The sequence below is a fragment of the Buceros rhinoceros genome, unplaced genomic scaffold, assembly GCF_000710305.1.
Source record: "Buceros rhinoceros silvestris isolate BGI_N320 unplaced genomic scaffold, ASM71030v1 scaffold593, whole genome shotgun sequence".
Classification (NCBI taxonomy): Eukaryota; Metazoa; Chordata; class Aves; order Bucerotiformes; family Bucerotidae; genus Buceros; species Buceros rhinoceros.
Window position 1 is genome coordinate 1 of NW_010402820.1, and position 16,058 is coordinate 16,058.

Consider the following 16,058-nt stretch of genomic DNA (forward strand, 5'->3'; position numbering starts at 1 on the left):
CGGAGCCCTTACAAGCGTGTTGTACGCTTCGGGCCAGCCCGGGCCAGTTGCCCCTTCTCCATGTGCGCCTGTGCTGAGGGTGGGGATCGCTAACGAAAACCAGCTATAAGGATTTTTTTAAAAAGCAGTTTGCATGCGTCCATTTCTAACTATAGGTGTGTTATTCTACAGACCCTTAAAATACTGACTTTGTAAGTTTTCTTGGTGTGGAATGGTTAAACTTTTCAGTTGAAATTTTAAAATAATCAAGAAAAAAGAATTAACGGCCTAAATGTCTTATACTTCCATGTTAGATAAACTTCAAGCGACTCTTTGGTTTTCTTATGAATAATGAGCTGAAGACTGATGTATGTATTTTCTTACAGTGGCTCTCAGACAGGAAGAAAAGAGCTTTACAGAAGAAAGATGTGGGTGAGTTTTCCTGTCGCAGTGTCCTCAGTAATACTCGGCTACACATGAACAACATGGAAGTCCAGAGGGAGACACTTTTTACTAACTGATACAAGAGACTTACGCGCAGCTCATATTTGAAAAACTACAAAATGAATGCTGTAAATATTACTTCAACTTCCCGTACAGCTTTATGTGAACAGAATGTTACTGACATTGTTTTAAATGGCAGACTTTAACTATTGGTGTGGTAGATTGTACAGAAACATGATGGGTGAATTCTGCGTATAGCTTATGATAAAGTCCAGCTATAAACTCCTCTATGGTATTGTGCTAATCTTAGAGTACAGAAACATCACCATTTTAGCTTAAACTTGTTCTACAAAACAAAAATGTGTGTTTATATGCCATAGGAAGTGTTGTATAAGGAATTCAACAGACAAAAAATGCACAGAGTTAACGTGAAGATGGAATATGTTATATAAAATCTTAGTTGTATTAAACGTATGGTAAATATTTGCTGCTGCATTATATTATAATTTGTTATGTAATTACTGTTACCTCAGAATAGGCATTGATGTTACATGAAGGTAGCCTGCTTCTCAGGGTTAATCTGCTTGTACCGTGTTAATTATACTTAAAAGATCTTTATACTTTAAAAGATCTTTGAAGATATTCCCTATATTCAATAAAGTCCACATGCTTCTGTAAGACATCATTATGGTTTGTCTTGGGTTGATAACAATTGTGCTACCTTTACAAAAATATTACTTTTTCTTTATAGATATCCGTAGAAGAATTGAACTTATTCAAGACTTTGAAATGCCCACAGTTAGCACAAAGATTAAGGTTTCAAGAGATGGACAGTATATTATGGCAGTTGGTGAGTTAACAAAGTGCCTCTCTAGCAGAGGCCAAAAGTGCTAGAAAATCTTGATTGCAGAATGACTTAGTTCTTCAGGTATAATTGGTAAGAGTTCATTTTTAAATGTAGCATTGAACAGAGTTTTGGAAGCTTACTCTTAGGATGTGGTAGAGTGGCTCTGTTGGTAGTGGCATTGTGAAACGCTTCTTTTTAGAATGCAGGTGTTCTTAGAATCGTAGGATGGTTTGAGTTGGAAGGGACCTTTGAAGACCATCTAGTCCAACCATACTGCCACTGAGGGTTTATAAATAAAACCTAAACTGTTTATAATACGTTTTAAAGCTGTGTTCTTATATTTTTATTGTGAAGTACATAAATTTGCTTTAAATAATTCTGAATGTCATTGTTTGAGCACTGTTTTAAAGGATGGAGGGTAATACTACATCCAGTCATGAGTACTATAGTAGGTGTTAATACCATAAGGAGACGTAGTCTTTCAGACTTACTGGAAGGTGTTACTAAATTCTGCATGATGTATCTGGTAATCAAAAGAACCTGTATACAAGTAGGGTGCTTTCAGGCACCAGTGACAAAAAGCAGGTCCTCAGGTTATGTTAACATGAGGTGTGTTTTCCCAGTCGCAGTCACTTCTGAGATCAGAATACTGTTGAAATGCAGTAAAACCTGTATATGTAAGACAATGTATTTAAAAAAACCTTTAATGTTATCTTTTTGTTTAATATTTTTATTAAAGATCAAATTATTCTTTTAGGAACTTACAAGCCAAGGATCCGCTGTTTTGATACCTATCAGTTATCCCAGAAATTTGAAAGATGCTTAGATTCTGAAGGTTAGTATAAGCTATAGCTGTTAGCACAAGATATCTTTCATACACAATTCAGGTTGGACTTGAGTAGAAATTTCCCTCCATGCACTGAGGGAGCAGAATGTACTTTGGGGGAACACAAGAATCTAGAGTACAACATCACCTAGTCTTTATCCCTATATTTTTCCCTTTTCCTTTTCTGCCGGAGTTCTTTCCTCTCTGGAGTCGCGTGAGGAATGTAAGGTTTACCTTGAGTTGGTAAGGGCGGGGCTCGAGAGAATGAATGTGGCTGAAGTCTGTTCTGTTTGGGGAATGCGACATGGGTACGATGATGGATGGATATTAGCCAGATCTTCCTTCTTTCCCCTTCTGTTGAAGCAGTAAGGTACAAGAATGCAATGTGGTTGCATAATCATTGCTGAAATGGGTTCTCCCTGTTTTCTCACTGCAGCCCAAGCTCAGTAGGTGAATTACAGCGTAAAGAGAATTTCCTGAGAGTGGATTGGTTGGTTGGTTTGTTTGGGGATTTTTTGTTTATTTTCTTGGAAACAAAGTACTTATGGATAGATGGTAGGATGGCCAAGGCCCTAATTACACCTCCTTTGCTACGAATCTGGAGAGATAACAATTGTGAGGAAAGCAAGGAGCCACCTATACAATGGGAAAGGAAGAATCTGCTGGCAGTTAGACTAGGAGAGCAGGTCAGAACTGCTGTGGCTGTGAGTTTTAGGGCACATAGGTTTGGGGAATCGTCTTTGGGGGTTTTTTGTTTGTTTTTCTCTGGTTTGTTTGGTTTGGTTTTTGTTAGATGACTGGGACATTAGAAGACTGATGGCTGAAAACTGGGGTCGGGGGTGACCAAAGCAATGAGGGGAGGAGCATAGAGTGGCAAAAGTCCTAAATCGTTACAGAAGTCTGAAACTGGACTGACTGATGTGTGTGAAAATGATGTGAAAAATAACAGTTGAGAACTACTAAATTAGGTCAGGAAAACAGGAGCAGAGAATGGTGGTGTTTCTTTACTTGGGACTACAAGGAGCCACATAGGGTGAAGAGACTCCTACAACATAGTAAGGGGGGAGGTGGTAGGGACAGGGATTCAGAGAGGCTGGGGAAAGGAAGGTAGGGCAAGAGTGAGACCTGCTTTAAAAGCGTAGGACACATTGCAATAGTAAATGCTTGCTGGTAGGTAGAGTTTAAAGTTTTTTGTTTTTTTTTTTTTTAACTGGTATCTTACTAGACTACAAAAGAATGTTTAATTTGAAATGTTAGGGTAGAGTCGCTTCAGGTACCTTTAAACAAGTGACCTCATTTAAATGGAACCAACTTAGCTGAAGCAGCTATTCCCTTACGTTCACAGCTCATTTAAAACTAGGCAAAGTTCGCTATGTCGCAGCGTTCAGCATGGATAGTAGCTTTCAAATTTGTGAATTTTTTTTTTTATCCTTAAAACTTTTTCTGTGGAAGTGCTGACCCCTTAGAAGGATTGCGTGTGCAGGTCTGTGTGTCATATGTCTGAACTCACGTAATTTTTTATTGTCTTTGGTGAATTAGCAAAGGTCCATGGACCACACCCTCACTGAAAACCATGTGATTGGACCTTCCCTGAGCCAATACATAAACAGTTGAGCATTGTGTTGAGGAACATGTGTCAAATAAACAAGACAGATAAAAAGATTACAAGATGCTTCATATGTTTCTGAGGTTTCAGAAAGCTAGTTACTATTTTGCAAATGAAGTTATATAATTAAAGATGTTATTGCAATGCCTGTGTTATGCATTGACACCTGTGGGGAATACTGATATGACTGAAGGTTAGCATGAGTGTAAATGTTTTCAGGATTTATGCCAATATTTGCAAATAAGTTTGCTTACTTAATTGACTTAAAATTCTCTTGCTCTCTCCTCTAGTGGTTACGTTTGAGATTTTATCAGATGATTACTCAAAGGTATGTTTAATGTTTTCAGTATATAAATGAAAAAAATGTTTAATGTGTATGTTAAAATGAGTTTTCCTATAAAGGCAGTCAATCAATACAACTTTTGGAAATGAGAACTTTTTTAAAAAACTAAACAGGATAAAAATTTTTTGTATCTTCAAAATGTTGTTTCTTTTGTTTGTCTCTTTGTATCATAATTTGCCTTACCACTTTTAAAGTCCTTTGCCTGTAGTAGAGGAAAACTTCAAATAATGACCTATCCTACAAACAAAATAATGTGAATTAGTTATTCTTTCTAGGATAACATTTAGTCACAGACCCTTGTGACAAGTGATACACAGATTCACCATTTTTGAGAGGTGGGATAACTGTAGGTAAGTTAATAGCGTGATTCGTTAGCATTGTTTGATGATTATAAGCATTAGAGTGAGACAAAAATTGTGGAGAGAAGTAGTGGGTTTTATTTTTTTTTGTTATGAAGTGCTGTAGCTGAAGGAAACAGTTGATTTCTTAGGACCATCAGCCCTTTTTCAGGCCCAATACAGTTCCTGCTTCTGTTCCTTCTAGTTTAACACCTGGCTGTTTACTTCAGCTGCAGCGGTTGGTGTAATAAAAGATGTTATGACTTTCTGTAAGTTTTGCTTATTCTTTGGGGTGTTATACACCAAATTAAATATGAAATTTATGCATATAATTTTGCTGGTTTCTTTAGGCAAAGTCATTTAAAATTTTTTTTTTTAGTTAAGTGTTTATTTTAGTACTTTTTTTCTGAGTAGAGACCTTAGCATTTCCACTACAGGTTTTGTTTTAATAAATATTTTTATTTGATAAGAGACATTATCATATAGCCTTCTAGGCTTAGTCTTTTCAAAACTTTTCCCCTGTGAGATTTCCAAGAATGTGTGTGAATTCAAGTAGCAGAAGAAGTCTCCCGCTTGTGTGTCTGTGGGGAACGTTTCTGGTTGTACAGACCAAACACTTTGAGAGACTGAGGAACACATTGTGTTTGCAAGTATGTTTTTGCCTGGTTATGAACAGTAAGGCTTGTGTGTGTTTTCAGCTGAAATTTGTACTGTATTACAGACTGAAGCCCTACTTTCAAAACTTAATACAACCTTTTTTTTCAGTTTTGTATTCATAAAACTTGTCAAATCATCAGGAAGAAAACTAATTTCAGGTAGCTGTTGTAATGTTTTGAACATGTTAGAAAGAGGGAACAGTATTTGAGAAATTATACCTGAAATGTTAGACTTATAAAAAGATTGATTGAAAGAGGGCCATTGGACATTGTTTAATGCTTGAACAGAACTATCAAAACCTGCGAGCATGGAGGTTCCACAAATTCGCTGAATAAATTGTTGCAATACAGTGCTACTTTGTCTTAATGAATGTTTCCTTCCTGTCCAAGCTGCCCAAGAAAATCTGAAACTTTCACTGCTGCTACTGCGAAGAGTTTGACTGTCATCTTTTTTGTAACTGCACTGCTGGCTGCTGTTAGATTGTCCTGCAGGGTGCTCTTTGCCTGACTAAACAAGCTAAGATCTTCCAGCCTTTCCTGGTACTCTTTGTGTTCTGCCTGTTGTATGTCTTGATGGTCTCAACATCCCTCTTGAATTGGGAGTGCAACAGGAGACACATTGAGTCACGCTTTAGAAGCGTGAGGAAGCTAGCTTCTCTCCAGCCTGCTCCCGCTATCCTCACAATGACGCCCTTTGCGGCTTGTTTGCATTCTCACAGCATGCTGTTGGCTTTCATTCATATTGGTGTCCATATGGCCAGTTACACTTCTGTGCTCTCCTAAGCTTTAGACTTAAAGGTGTTTGACTTGGATTAAGTTTCAGACTCTCTTAGGAGAGAGTGGTATCTTTTTTCCCCACAGCCTTTTGCAAAAAGACAAGTATTTCTGCTTAGTATTTTTGCCATGCACTGGTGGCTATGCTTTTGTTACCCTGAGGTTATAGTTGTCTGGTAGTCACTACCAGACATCAATTTAGGATGAAGGAAAGACAAACTTGTTTTACAATGAGTTGTATCCACTGCTAATGGAAAAGGGCAAAAATATCTTCAAGACAAATTTTGTAGAAATTTATCTCTAAAATAGAAAATTATTAGGGTCAGGCAATCAGTAGCAGAATATTTGGTTGCTTTTGGCAACTACAAAAACTTTCTAAAATCTTGTTGGACGTAGATTGGGTGTGAAGAAAATGCACTTTTCTAACAGAAAGCAACCTGCATCTTCTCTCTTCCTGGTAACAGGTTTTTAATGGTTTACTGGTAGCGAAAAAAGAGAATGTGATACTGCTATTGTTAAATTAAATACAGTTTAACTTTGTGTTCTCATAGTTTATTTAGCTTCTGTACTGCATGAAGATCAGGCATTTCTTCTTTTGCAGTGATGATAGAGAAAAGATTTGATCAGGGCATTGTTTCAAACAGATAAGTAAAGAGCTTTGCTTGCTGTAAAGCTTCAGTTAAAAGCATGAAGGCACACAAAGGATTGATTGGGATGTATATGAAAAACATCATTTATAGTATCAACCGTGCAGCTGTAATCTTGTATGAAACTGTAGTTACACTTCTGAAAGATAACACTCTACTTGGTCTTGGACCAAGATGAGCAAGTACCTGAGGTGAGGAAAAGCTGAAACACTGGGGTTTCTGATACCAGAAAAAGCATAAGGGGGCACTCAATGATAAATACGCCTGAAGTACTAGCCAAGGTCAGTACTTTCTCCATGTCTTGTAAGGGAAGAATATACAGATATATAAATCAGGGTGACAGATTCGAGATAACTTTTCTACCTCTCCTTTCCTGAGCTTCTCATCCTTGCTTGCTAACGATGTAGTCCAGCAGTAGGAAGTTTAAAATCTTTAATTATCTCTACTTTTCAGAATATGCGTGGACATACATACTCTAAACGAAGCTAGCACTTTTAACCCTGAGCCTTATCCCTATTTAACTTAGATTAGAAGAATTAGCCTGTGATTACCCACCTCACTTAATTGTTCTAACTGAAATCGGGACAGCATGCATCATGGCATGAGTTTGGGCCAGGCCAACTGTTCCTCTGTCACACAGCACCTGGGCATGGTTTGAGGTACAGCATGAGTGTAACAGGTAGTGTGGATGATACTGTCTCTGTTCAGAGTGGGAAGAGTTCCTTCATGTGGATTGAAGTTGTGGCATGTTAACTTCCCCTCAGGAGTATAGGGGCAGGTTCTGTCCTCTTTTATTTACTAGTACAGATGTAGTCTTCTAGTAATGCCTCCCTGAGGGCTCTTTCAGAACTGAGATGTTTTCCTGAGTTTCAGGGAGAAACCACATGCTTATTCAGTTGGCAAACAACAACAAAAAAATGCACACAAGTTGTCAGTGTCATTTGTTGGAATGCTGCTGTGCATAAGGATGTATATGTCACACACTTCATACCTATGAACATATTGGTATCTGCACGGCATTGTACCTGGAAGAAATTATTAACTCTAGTGTCTGAAAGAAGCACAGATGTTAATTTTGGTACAGCACAACACTGAGATGACTGTACTGCTTCTGGTTGCAGAGTCACTTTCAGGTGTCACTTATACTCTTGTGAATGTTCATTTAATGTGTATTAATAAAGTTCTTTGCTGTGGCAGTGAGAATGATGGACTAGTTGTTTCAATCATTTCAGTAGAAATGGTTTCAGTGAGTTGTGATAAACCTGTGTGAGCTTAAAACAAGTTGAGGAGATTGTCATCTGCTTCAGTATATTCGAGTCCTTCCTATTTTATTTTCAGATTGTCTTCTTGGAGTGTGGCAGGTTTGTGGAATTTCATTCGCAACACGGCCATTACTACAGGACAAGGATACCAAAATTTGGTAGAGATTTCTCTTACCACTACCCATCGTGCGACCTGTATTTTGTAGGAGCAAGGTATTTTGTTTCACTTTTGCTATCAATTTTTTCTGAGAATAGAATGAACGTTAAAATACCAGTAAAATAAAAAATTGGAAAAAATGGCAATTCCTCACAAGTTAATAATGGAGACTGTTAGTGAAGAGTGCAGAATGTGGGAAGACTTAATTCAGTTTCCCGTACTGTTCTAAGACATTTTTCTTCGATTCTTAAACCATGTATATGATGTATTTGCAAATTTGTTACGAAAATTGCAACTCAGTGTACTGGCTAAAAAGCAATTAGCATCTAAGTAAGGAAAATTAATTTACTTTTTCTATCCTGGGTGGTGTTTCATTGCTGATAGTGCACGTTAAATCACATAAAATAGAGTTTGTGAGAAGACATAGTAAAATAAATGAGTCTTTAGGGTTTCAAACAAAATAAGTAGCCATTTGAGGTGTGATGTAAATAATAGGAAATCAAAAGATTTTAAGGAAGGAATTAATGTGTCTTTTCCTTGGCAAAAGAATAATTGGTAGGATATTGCCATGTAATAAATATCTTTGATGAACATACACTTTTTATTTTGTATTTTTAACACTGAAAGATAGATGTGTATTGTGTTTTAGAGTGTGAAGTCTGAAAATTGTATACTTGGTAAAATTAGGCTGTCAGCAAGAACCTTTATATCTTCTCTTAACTTAAAACACTACTTTTCAGTATTTGTAAGAGAAGAGAGTAATTTGGGATTTTTCCTTTGTAGTTCTGAAGTATACAGGCTAAATCTGGAACAAGGACGGTTTCTCAACTCCCTGCAAACTGATGCTTCGTAAGTTAACTGTAATGTCTGACATCCATCTGTTTTCTTCCACCAGGTGGAAGCAAACTACTAGCATGCTCACCACCAGCACTGTGTCTGAACAGTGTCGAAAAGCATTGTAGAGTTGAAAACATATACTGAGTCTGAGCCTCGTATTATTTTATGTTCTGTAATTCTTTCTTCTAGTTTTTGTGGTTTAATTGAGTTTTGTTTTGTGGATATTTTAAATTTGCTTAATATAGACTTATAATAGGTACTATATAACTTGACTGTAAGAACATTTCATTAAGATTTTGCCATTATTACTCAATTTAGCCATCATATAGTGATCTACCCACAGGGTGTGTACTTCCCCAGACATATCTTTGTCATTCTGCTCTTGGAGTAGCCCAGAGAGAATATTTGTATCTCTAGCTTGTGTCTGATTCTTTTGAAAACCTGACTAAAACAGGACCTGAGCTTCTTTAATGTGGAGAGAAGCAGATGAGAAGAAACTTGACTAGATAAAGTGGCTAATTGGTGGGCAACAGCTGGTGCTCAGTGGGTAGGGTATCTTTAGGAAAAGCAGTATTTGGGAAGGCACAAACAGAAAGGAGGAGGGGAAAAAAAAGGGGTGCTTGGGGAGCTGAGTGGTGTAGTGTAAAATCTGAAGTAGGGGGTGAGACTTGAAGCTGTGAGAAGGTTATGAGGTGGGGGAGTTGGATGAGTTACAGAATTAGAGGTAGAGGGCTTTGAAGGGGAGCTGAGTGGTGTAGTGTAAAATCTGAAGTAGGGGGTGAGACTTGAAGCTGTGAGAAGGTTATGAGGTGGGGGAGTTGGATGAGTTACAGAATTAGAGGTAGAGGGCTTTGAATGGAAGAAGTTGGAAAGCACTAGGATGGGTGCTGTAAGGAGAAATATTTGTACTTTGGAAGAATTGTTGAAGAAATACAGCACTCTTGGGTGCCCTGTTGAGAAATAGGATACTTGGGTGAGGGGGAGGAAGACAGGCTGTTCATCAGAATGTGTTGGAGATGTAAGTTTCAAAACATAAGTAACTGGGAAGTCCTTTTGACATAATTGAGTTGTTGAAGAAAATAGTGTAGCAGAGACGTGGCAAGGCTTGATGGTAGGTAGGGGATATGAGTGGCGAAACTCAGAATGATTCAGATTGGAGAGAACCTCAGAGCCCAGCATCCTGCTGAAGGTATGATCAAAATTCAGATGAAATTTCCCAGGGGTCTTGAAAACGCTTAAGGATGGAAATTCTACTATGGGCAACTAACCCATTCTAGTGCTTAATTAGCCTCATAGCAGAAGAATATTATTCTTTCATCCAGTTGCAATGTTACCTGTTTCAAGTAATCGGCGCCATCGCTGATGGCTCCAAATTCTTGGCAAGCTCCTCTTAAGTATAGGAGGCTGCTATTAGGTGGCAATCTGTCTCTCCCCTCCACCTTTTGCTTTTCCAGATTGAGCAATAGTGTTAATGATTTTTTAGTTGTTCATGTGTTAAATTTTTCTGAAGTCATCAAACTTGATCCTTTTTCTGTTTCAGAGAGAGTAACGTCTGTGACATAAATCCTGTACATTTCTTGTTTGCTATGGGGACAGCTGAGGTAAATATTTGCATTTCTTTTATAAAAAGGACAGTAGTGTTTGTTTCTTTTTTATATTAGTTTGCATGAGGATAGGAAGAAATCATGACAGGAGCCTCATTAATTCATCTGATCTCATTTGCTATGTTTAAAGCCATTAAACAAGGTGACTTCAAATTTAGAGCATAGCGCAGATATTATTTCTGAGCTACCTCAGTTGCTGAGATACTTGAGATTTTGCAGATGGGAGAGAAAATAATGTTATCTTGCTTTATAGCCATCTGTAGAAATTAGCTGGCATGCGGACTCTGTTAGTCTTTGGAAATTTAGTGTTAATGATTTTCATTTAGATCACACTTTAAAAAAAATATAAGTGAAATGTGTGGAGCTTTATGCCATTATTAGAACAATAATGTCAACCTAGGAAATATAATTAATTTTTCATGGATTAAACAATTCATAACTTTATTTAAACGTCTTCAGAATACCAGACATCTGTTGCTCATGAGCTTGAAATGTATTTTCTAAACTGTTTAGGGTAAAGTGGAATGCTGGGATCCTAGAACTCGCAGTCGAGTTGGGCTCTTGGACTGTGCTTTAAGCAGCGTGACAGCAGATGCAGAGTGAGTAAAGTGTGATGTTCTGTTTTTTCAGGAGGTTTGCTTTTAGAAACAAATCCCAATTTGCATTAGAATGACCTGCCCCTTCTCATTGCTTGTGTGAATAAAGGGGTTTTCTTAGTCATAAAGGAGTCTCTTAGTTATTGATTGGAGTGGTGGTGGCTAATTTCCTATACAACCACAAGTAGTGATTGTAGACAGTGCTGCTTTTTGAAGTAGTATTTATGAGTGATATCTGTAAATGAATTTGCATTAATTAGCTATTTTTAACATTATTTTCAGTCTTTATTGAAAGAATGTGTGACTATAATTGTTGTGCTTTGCAGGATAGATGGTTTACCATCTGTATCAGCACTGAAATTTGATGGAGCTTTGAATATGGCTGTTGGAACATCTACTGGGCAGGTAGACTTAATTTCATCTACAGCTGTTCTTAGGAGATGTTGTTCTTGCAATTGCCAGTCCAAGTCTATCATATATTGAGTGCATTTATTGTAAATGTATATTAATACAAGTATTCATAAGAGCATAAATTACATATATAGAGTACTAATAGTCATCCTTAAACTGCAAATTTATTTTGTCAGATGGGCTTGGTCTTCAGATTCTGCAGGGACCACTTAAAATCATCACACCCTACATACTATGTAGCTCCAATTCTGCAGTTTTCCTATGTCTTAAGAGTCAAATATGCAAGGAAGTTCCTGCTTTTTGAAACTGTCAGTACCACCTCAATGCAACTTATATGCTCTCCCTTATCTGGATAATGGCTAAAGGAGCAGAAGTGATTGTTTTTCAACTATTGTTTTTACTTTACTGTCTTATCTTTCTATAAGGGATCATTCTGATTCATGTTTTCATTGTTGCCATCATATTCGTAAAGTGCCGTACGGGGTTTGTTTTCTGCCTTCCATCAGTTTTTCATGGGTTTAGAAAACTTGTGTGTTCAAGAGCAGAGATGTATGTAAGAGTTGTATTTGCAATAATGTTAGTATGCGTCAGGCAAGTTTTATTGGAGGTCATATTTCTTATTAAACGATAATATTTATTTCCCCCCAAATTATTAGTATTTGCACTTTTCCTGTGAAAGGTTTAAGGTCTTTCTCAAATTCTGTAGGAAACCTTGGTGATAAAAATGCAGGTTTCTGGAAGACAGGGCGTGTACTCTCTTCTTAACATAAAAAATTACATTCTGTGGTGTTTCACTGGATGAAAGTGATACTCACTGAATGTGGAAAGGAGTCTGAAAACTTGAATCTTGTAAGAACAGCTGAAAGTGAAATATTAGTAGTTAAGAAATACGAAGACCCTGAAACAGTTAATTTTTCAATAGAAATTAAAAAGACTAGAAAGATAGTGAGCTCTGAAATTTGTTCGTTATTCTTCTAGACTGAAGCATGCTGAGGTTATATGTTGTCAGAATAAACTGGGCTCACTCAGTAAGCTATTTTCAGAATTTTGAATTACTTCAGTGTAAATCCTGTCCATGTATTTAAGTAAATAATCTCAATTTAGTTAAATCTTTAGTGGGCATCTGGTGTGTGTGACTTCCTCTTGGACTTGCAATATTGTAAGTTTAATCTGTGTGTTATTCTTCAAGGTTTTATTATATGATCTCCGGTCCAGTAATCCATTAATAGTCAAAGATCACCACTATGGCCTGCCTATTAAGTCAATTCAGTTTCAGCCTCAGTTGGATTTAATTATCTCTGCAGATTCTCGAATCGTAAAAATGTGGAACAGAGATACGGTAAGTGTTTTCATGTTGCTGCATTCAGATTTCTTTAATTTTTCTTTTTTCATGCAGTTTGAATAATAAAGCTGGGTTTTTAAGACGTTGGGTTTTTAATATGTCCTAATTTACGTAGCATTGTGGCCTGTCTGACTAAATAAACCAACATCTGGGAAGTTATTCAACAGCCTGTCAGGTATAAAGGTAGAGTCTTAGGTATTTTTTAGCTGTTCGTACACGTCTGCCTAAGATGTTTCTTTCAGTAGAAGGATTTAAACATAAAAAGTAGTATCTTAGCCCTTGCCCTGGTTTGTGTATTTCTCACAGTGTGTTTGAATGCATCCAGTTGGGACTTTTCATGACAGAAAACAATCATTCCAATTCCCTGCTCAAGGAAGGGCTAATTTCAAAGGTAGATAAGTTAGTTTATGACCTATTAAAATCAGATGCTGTTCATTTGCCCAGAAATCTACTTAGATAATAAAGCAGATACTATGCCTGATCCAAGTAACAATGGGTATTATCCTGTATTAATGGAATATGTTGCAGTAGGCAACATCTTTCCCGTGCCGTTTGTACCTTTCCAAGTGAAATCTGTAGTTTGTATAACACTTCCATTGTATTATGCTGTTCTTTGTCTTTCCGTCAATGAAGTTTGTACAAAATGTGTTACCCCATAGACTCATAGTAATACTAGTGTAACTTGGTTTGGTTTGAGGGGCTATCTTTAGTCATTGTATTCCTTCTAAAAACATGCTCCACCCATGCTTTTCTAGCTTTGTAGTGAAACGTATTAAGAGCAGTTGTAGCGTTTTAGAGACACTTTTTTTCTGACTATTTCAGGCAGTCATTTGTCTATTGTTTTGCTTCTTCATGATTTTTCAGCAGCCTCTTTTTTCTGTGATCGCAAGCAGTTTTATTTGTAAGCTCATCTGCAGTTATTTTTTGTTGTTTAAAAGAGTAAATAAAATATTGGTTAGTATTTAAAACATCTGCAGTGGCTTCTCCATTTTTCCTAGGTATATATATTTCCCTCACTGAGAATTAAACACTCTAAGTTTTGTCAGGTGGCCTCTGCAATGGGGGAAAAAAAAAAAAGGTTTCTTACTGCTGGAAGGCAAAGATAGCTTTGGACTCTTTCCTAGAGTATGTTCCAGCTGGCTCCATCTCTCCCAGATGCTGGTTCCTGACTATCTCTGGCTGGGAACCAACTGCAGAGGCAGTCTGCGGGGTGGAGAGCATATGGCTTTGATACCAGAATAGCCCCATGCTGAGACGTGCCTTGGGGTGGGGAGCATGAGCCTTTTGTCTGCTAAGACTGGGGTGGGGGAGGACTCTTATTAATCATCGGGGAGAGACCAGAGGTGGGTGGGGTAACAGCATGTAACTGGGAGGGAAAGGAAAGGCCCAGAAAGGTAGGTGGGATTGCTGCAGGGAAAGAAAACACAAGAGAAGTAGGATCAAAATTTGCTCTGTTCCTGTCCTTCATTTAGAACGGTGTAGGCATGTACTCTCATGCTTCAGATTCTGTGGCCCAGTTCTTGGAGACTCTTCCTTTACTGGCTGTCTTGTGTGTTGGCTTATAAGAGCATCTGTATTTTGTCTGGATTTTTCAGACTCTGTTCCAGTTCTCATTTTTTTTGAGAATGTTGTTTCCTGCTTTTACCCCTTTCTTAAATAACCTTTATAACATCAGTTCTGATCTAATCTAGATACTGCATGCTTTTACTACTTTTATTTTATATTTCAATCTCTTTATTTATAATTTACAGACTCATTATTAAAGTGCTGAGCTGTATTTCATTTCTTTTAGACCTGAGCAGGGAGGAAGAACCAAGCTCTGAAATCAAATTCCACTCCCAATCCATCATTCCAGCCAGTGATACTTACCAAAATAAAATGATTTAAAACTACGACATTCAGAGTCGAACCAAACAAGGGTTACACTGATAATGTGCCAGGACCTTACAGATCTCACCCTCACTTTTGCGCAAAATAAAATGAAGTAAAACTGACATGTATATTTTCAATACAGAAATGTGAGCTGAGAAATTAGAAGTGCCAGCGTACATTGCTGTGTCTTCAATAACTAGCAGGCTACACTTCCTTAAGAGATCAGATTGGAGACAAAATACAATATTGAGTTCCTTGTGTTCTGTTCAGATACTTTAATAACATTTTATTGTTCTGCAAAATCTATTCCATCTTTATTTAGTCATATTTCTTCTATAATGGCAATTCTTAATATTTAGATTTCCTGAGCTTAATTGTATTGTTCAGAGTTCTTGATAATATATTTTCTTTCTACAATTTCAGGGGAAGATATTTACTTCAATGGAGCCAGAATATGATATCAATGATGTCTGCCTGTATCCAAATTCAGGTACATTAGATCTGTTAATCTCTTTAAGTGCAAAAGGAAAAGCTTGCGTTAACCTAAGCTGAGGTCTTTTTTCTGTTTCGGTGATACAAATTAGGTTTGCTTTCATCCTTGTGACAGACCCAGGAAAAAATAGTTACTCGTCTGTTAGTGTCATTGTTTCCTATGCGTCTGTATTAAATCAGAGCCACTCTGCAGTTAGAAACTGCAGTGCTGTCTGCTGAGTGATGGACCTCTCTTGCTCTTTCAAATATCTGAAGTGTTTTGTTTCATAAGAATAGGAAATTGGGCCTTTTGTCTTGGCTAAGTCCCAAATGAGTGAGAGCTTGCTTTCTAGAGCTAGAAAAAAAATCTGTTTACCAAGTTTACAAATTTTTACAAGTATTTACAACTATTTGTCCTTTACCTGTTTGAAATGCAACACTTAACTGTGCCTTTCTTAGACGGAATACTTTGGTTTTAGATTGCTAAGTGCAGATTTGCCTGCTTTTTGTGACTGTTTGCAAATTTATTGCATCTTGTTGTGTTATGTTTAGAGATCAAAACTGAGGGAGAGTCACTTTTAACCAAAGTTTCCATATCCTACCTTACAAGTAAAAATATTTCACAAAATGGTGGTTGTATGTGCACAAGTGCTTTGGTTGTTCTGCAGATTGCCGCTGGCCTTAATTTTCCCTGCTTGATCTGAGTTGCGTAGTTCTTAACTGTTATGTGACACCTGCTTCCTTTTTGGAAAGCAGTGCTGAAAAAGATGGAATAAAAATTAGAGTAACTAGGATGGCACAGGGCAAAATTCTTTATCGAGAGAACGACAGTGTTTAAAACTCTGCTATTACCTTAATTTTAGAGAGGTAGCAGTGTAGATGGGGCAACTTGGACTTTGATTCATACTAACAGCTCAAATTCAAGATTGTAGATAAGTGAGTTTGAGATTTCTAACAAGTTAAAACTTGTCTTTTCTGCCAACTTCAGTTAAGAACTGTGGTTTTTTTTTGGGGGGGGGGGGGGGGGGAGGGAGGGACCTAAAAAA

General features: G+C 37.3%; 1 protein-coding gene across 1 annotated transcript in view; it reads left to right on the top strand.

Moving 5' to 3' along the window:
• Positions 1-293: 293 nt before the first annotated feature.
• NOL10 (nucleolar protein 10) overlaps positions 294-16,058 on the top strand; it is a gene marked incomplete at its 5' end in the record, with an annotated part of 54,803 nt that continues 39,038 nt past the window's right edge. The window contains 11 exons of the mRNA XM_010132746.1: positions 294-411; positions 1,175-1,273; positions 2,028-2,105; positions 3,993-4,030; positions 7,799-7,935; positions 8,663-8,728; positions 10,257-10,317; positions 10,834-10,919; positions 11,243-11,321; positions 12,517-12,666; positions 14,965-15,031. Coding sequence (XP_010131048.1) covers positions 294-411; positions 1,175-1,273; positions 2,028-2,105; positions 3,993-4,030; positions 7,799-7,935; positions 8,663-8,728; positions 10,257-10,317; positions 10,834-10,919; positions 11,243-11,321; positions 12,517-12,666; positions 14,965-15,031 — 979 coding nt within the window. The remainder of the gene's footprint in view (positions 412-1,174; positions 1,274-2,027; positions 2,106-3,992; positions 4,031-7,798; positions 7,936-8,662; positions 8,729-10,256; positions 10,318-10,833; positions 10,920-11,242; positions 11,322-12,516; positions 12,667-14,964; positions 15,032-16,058) is intronic.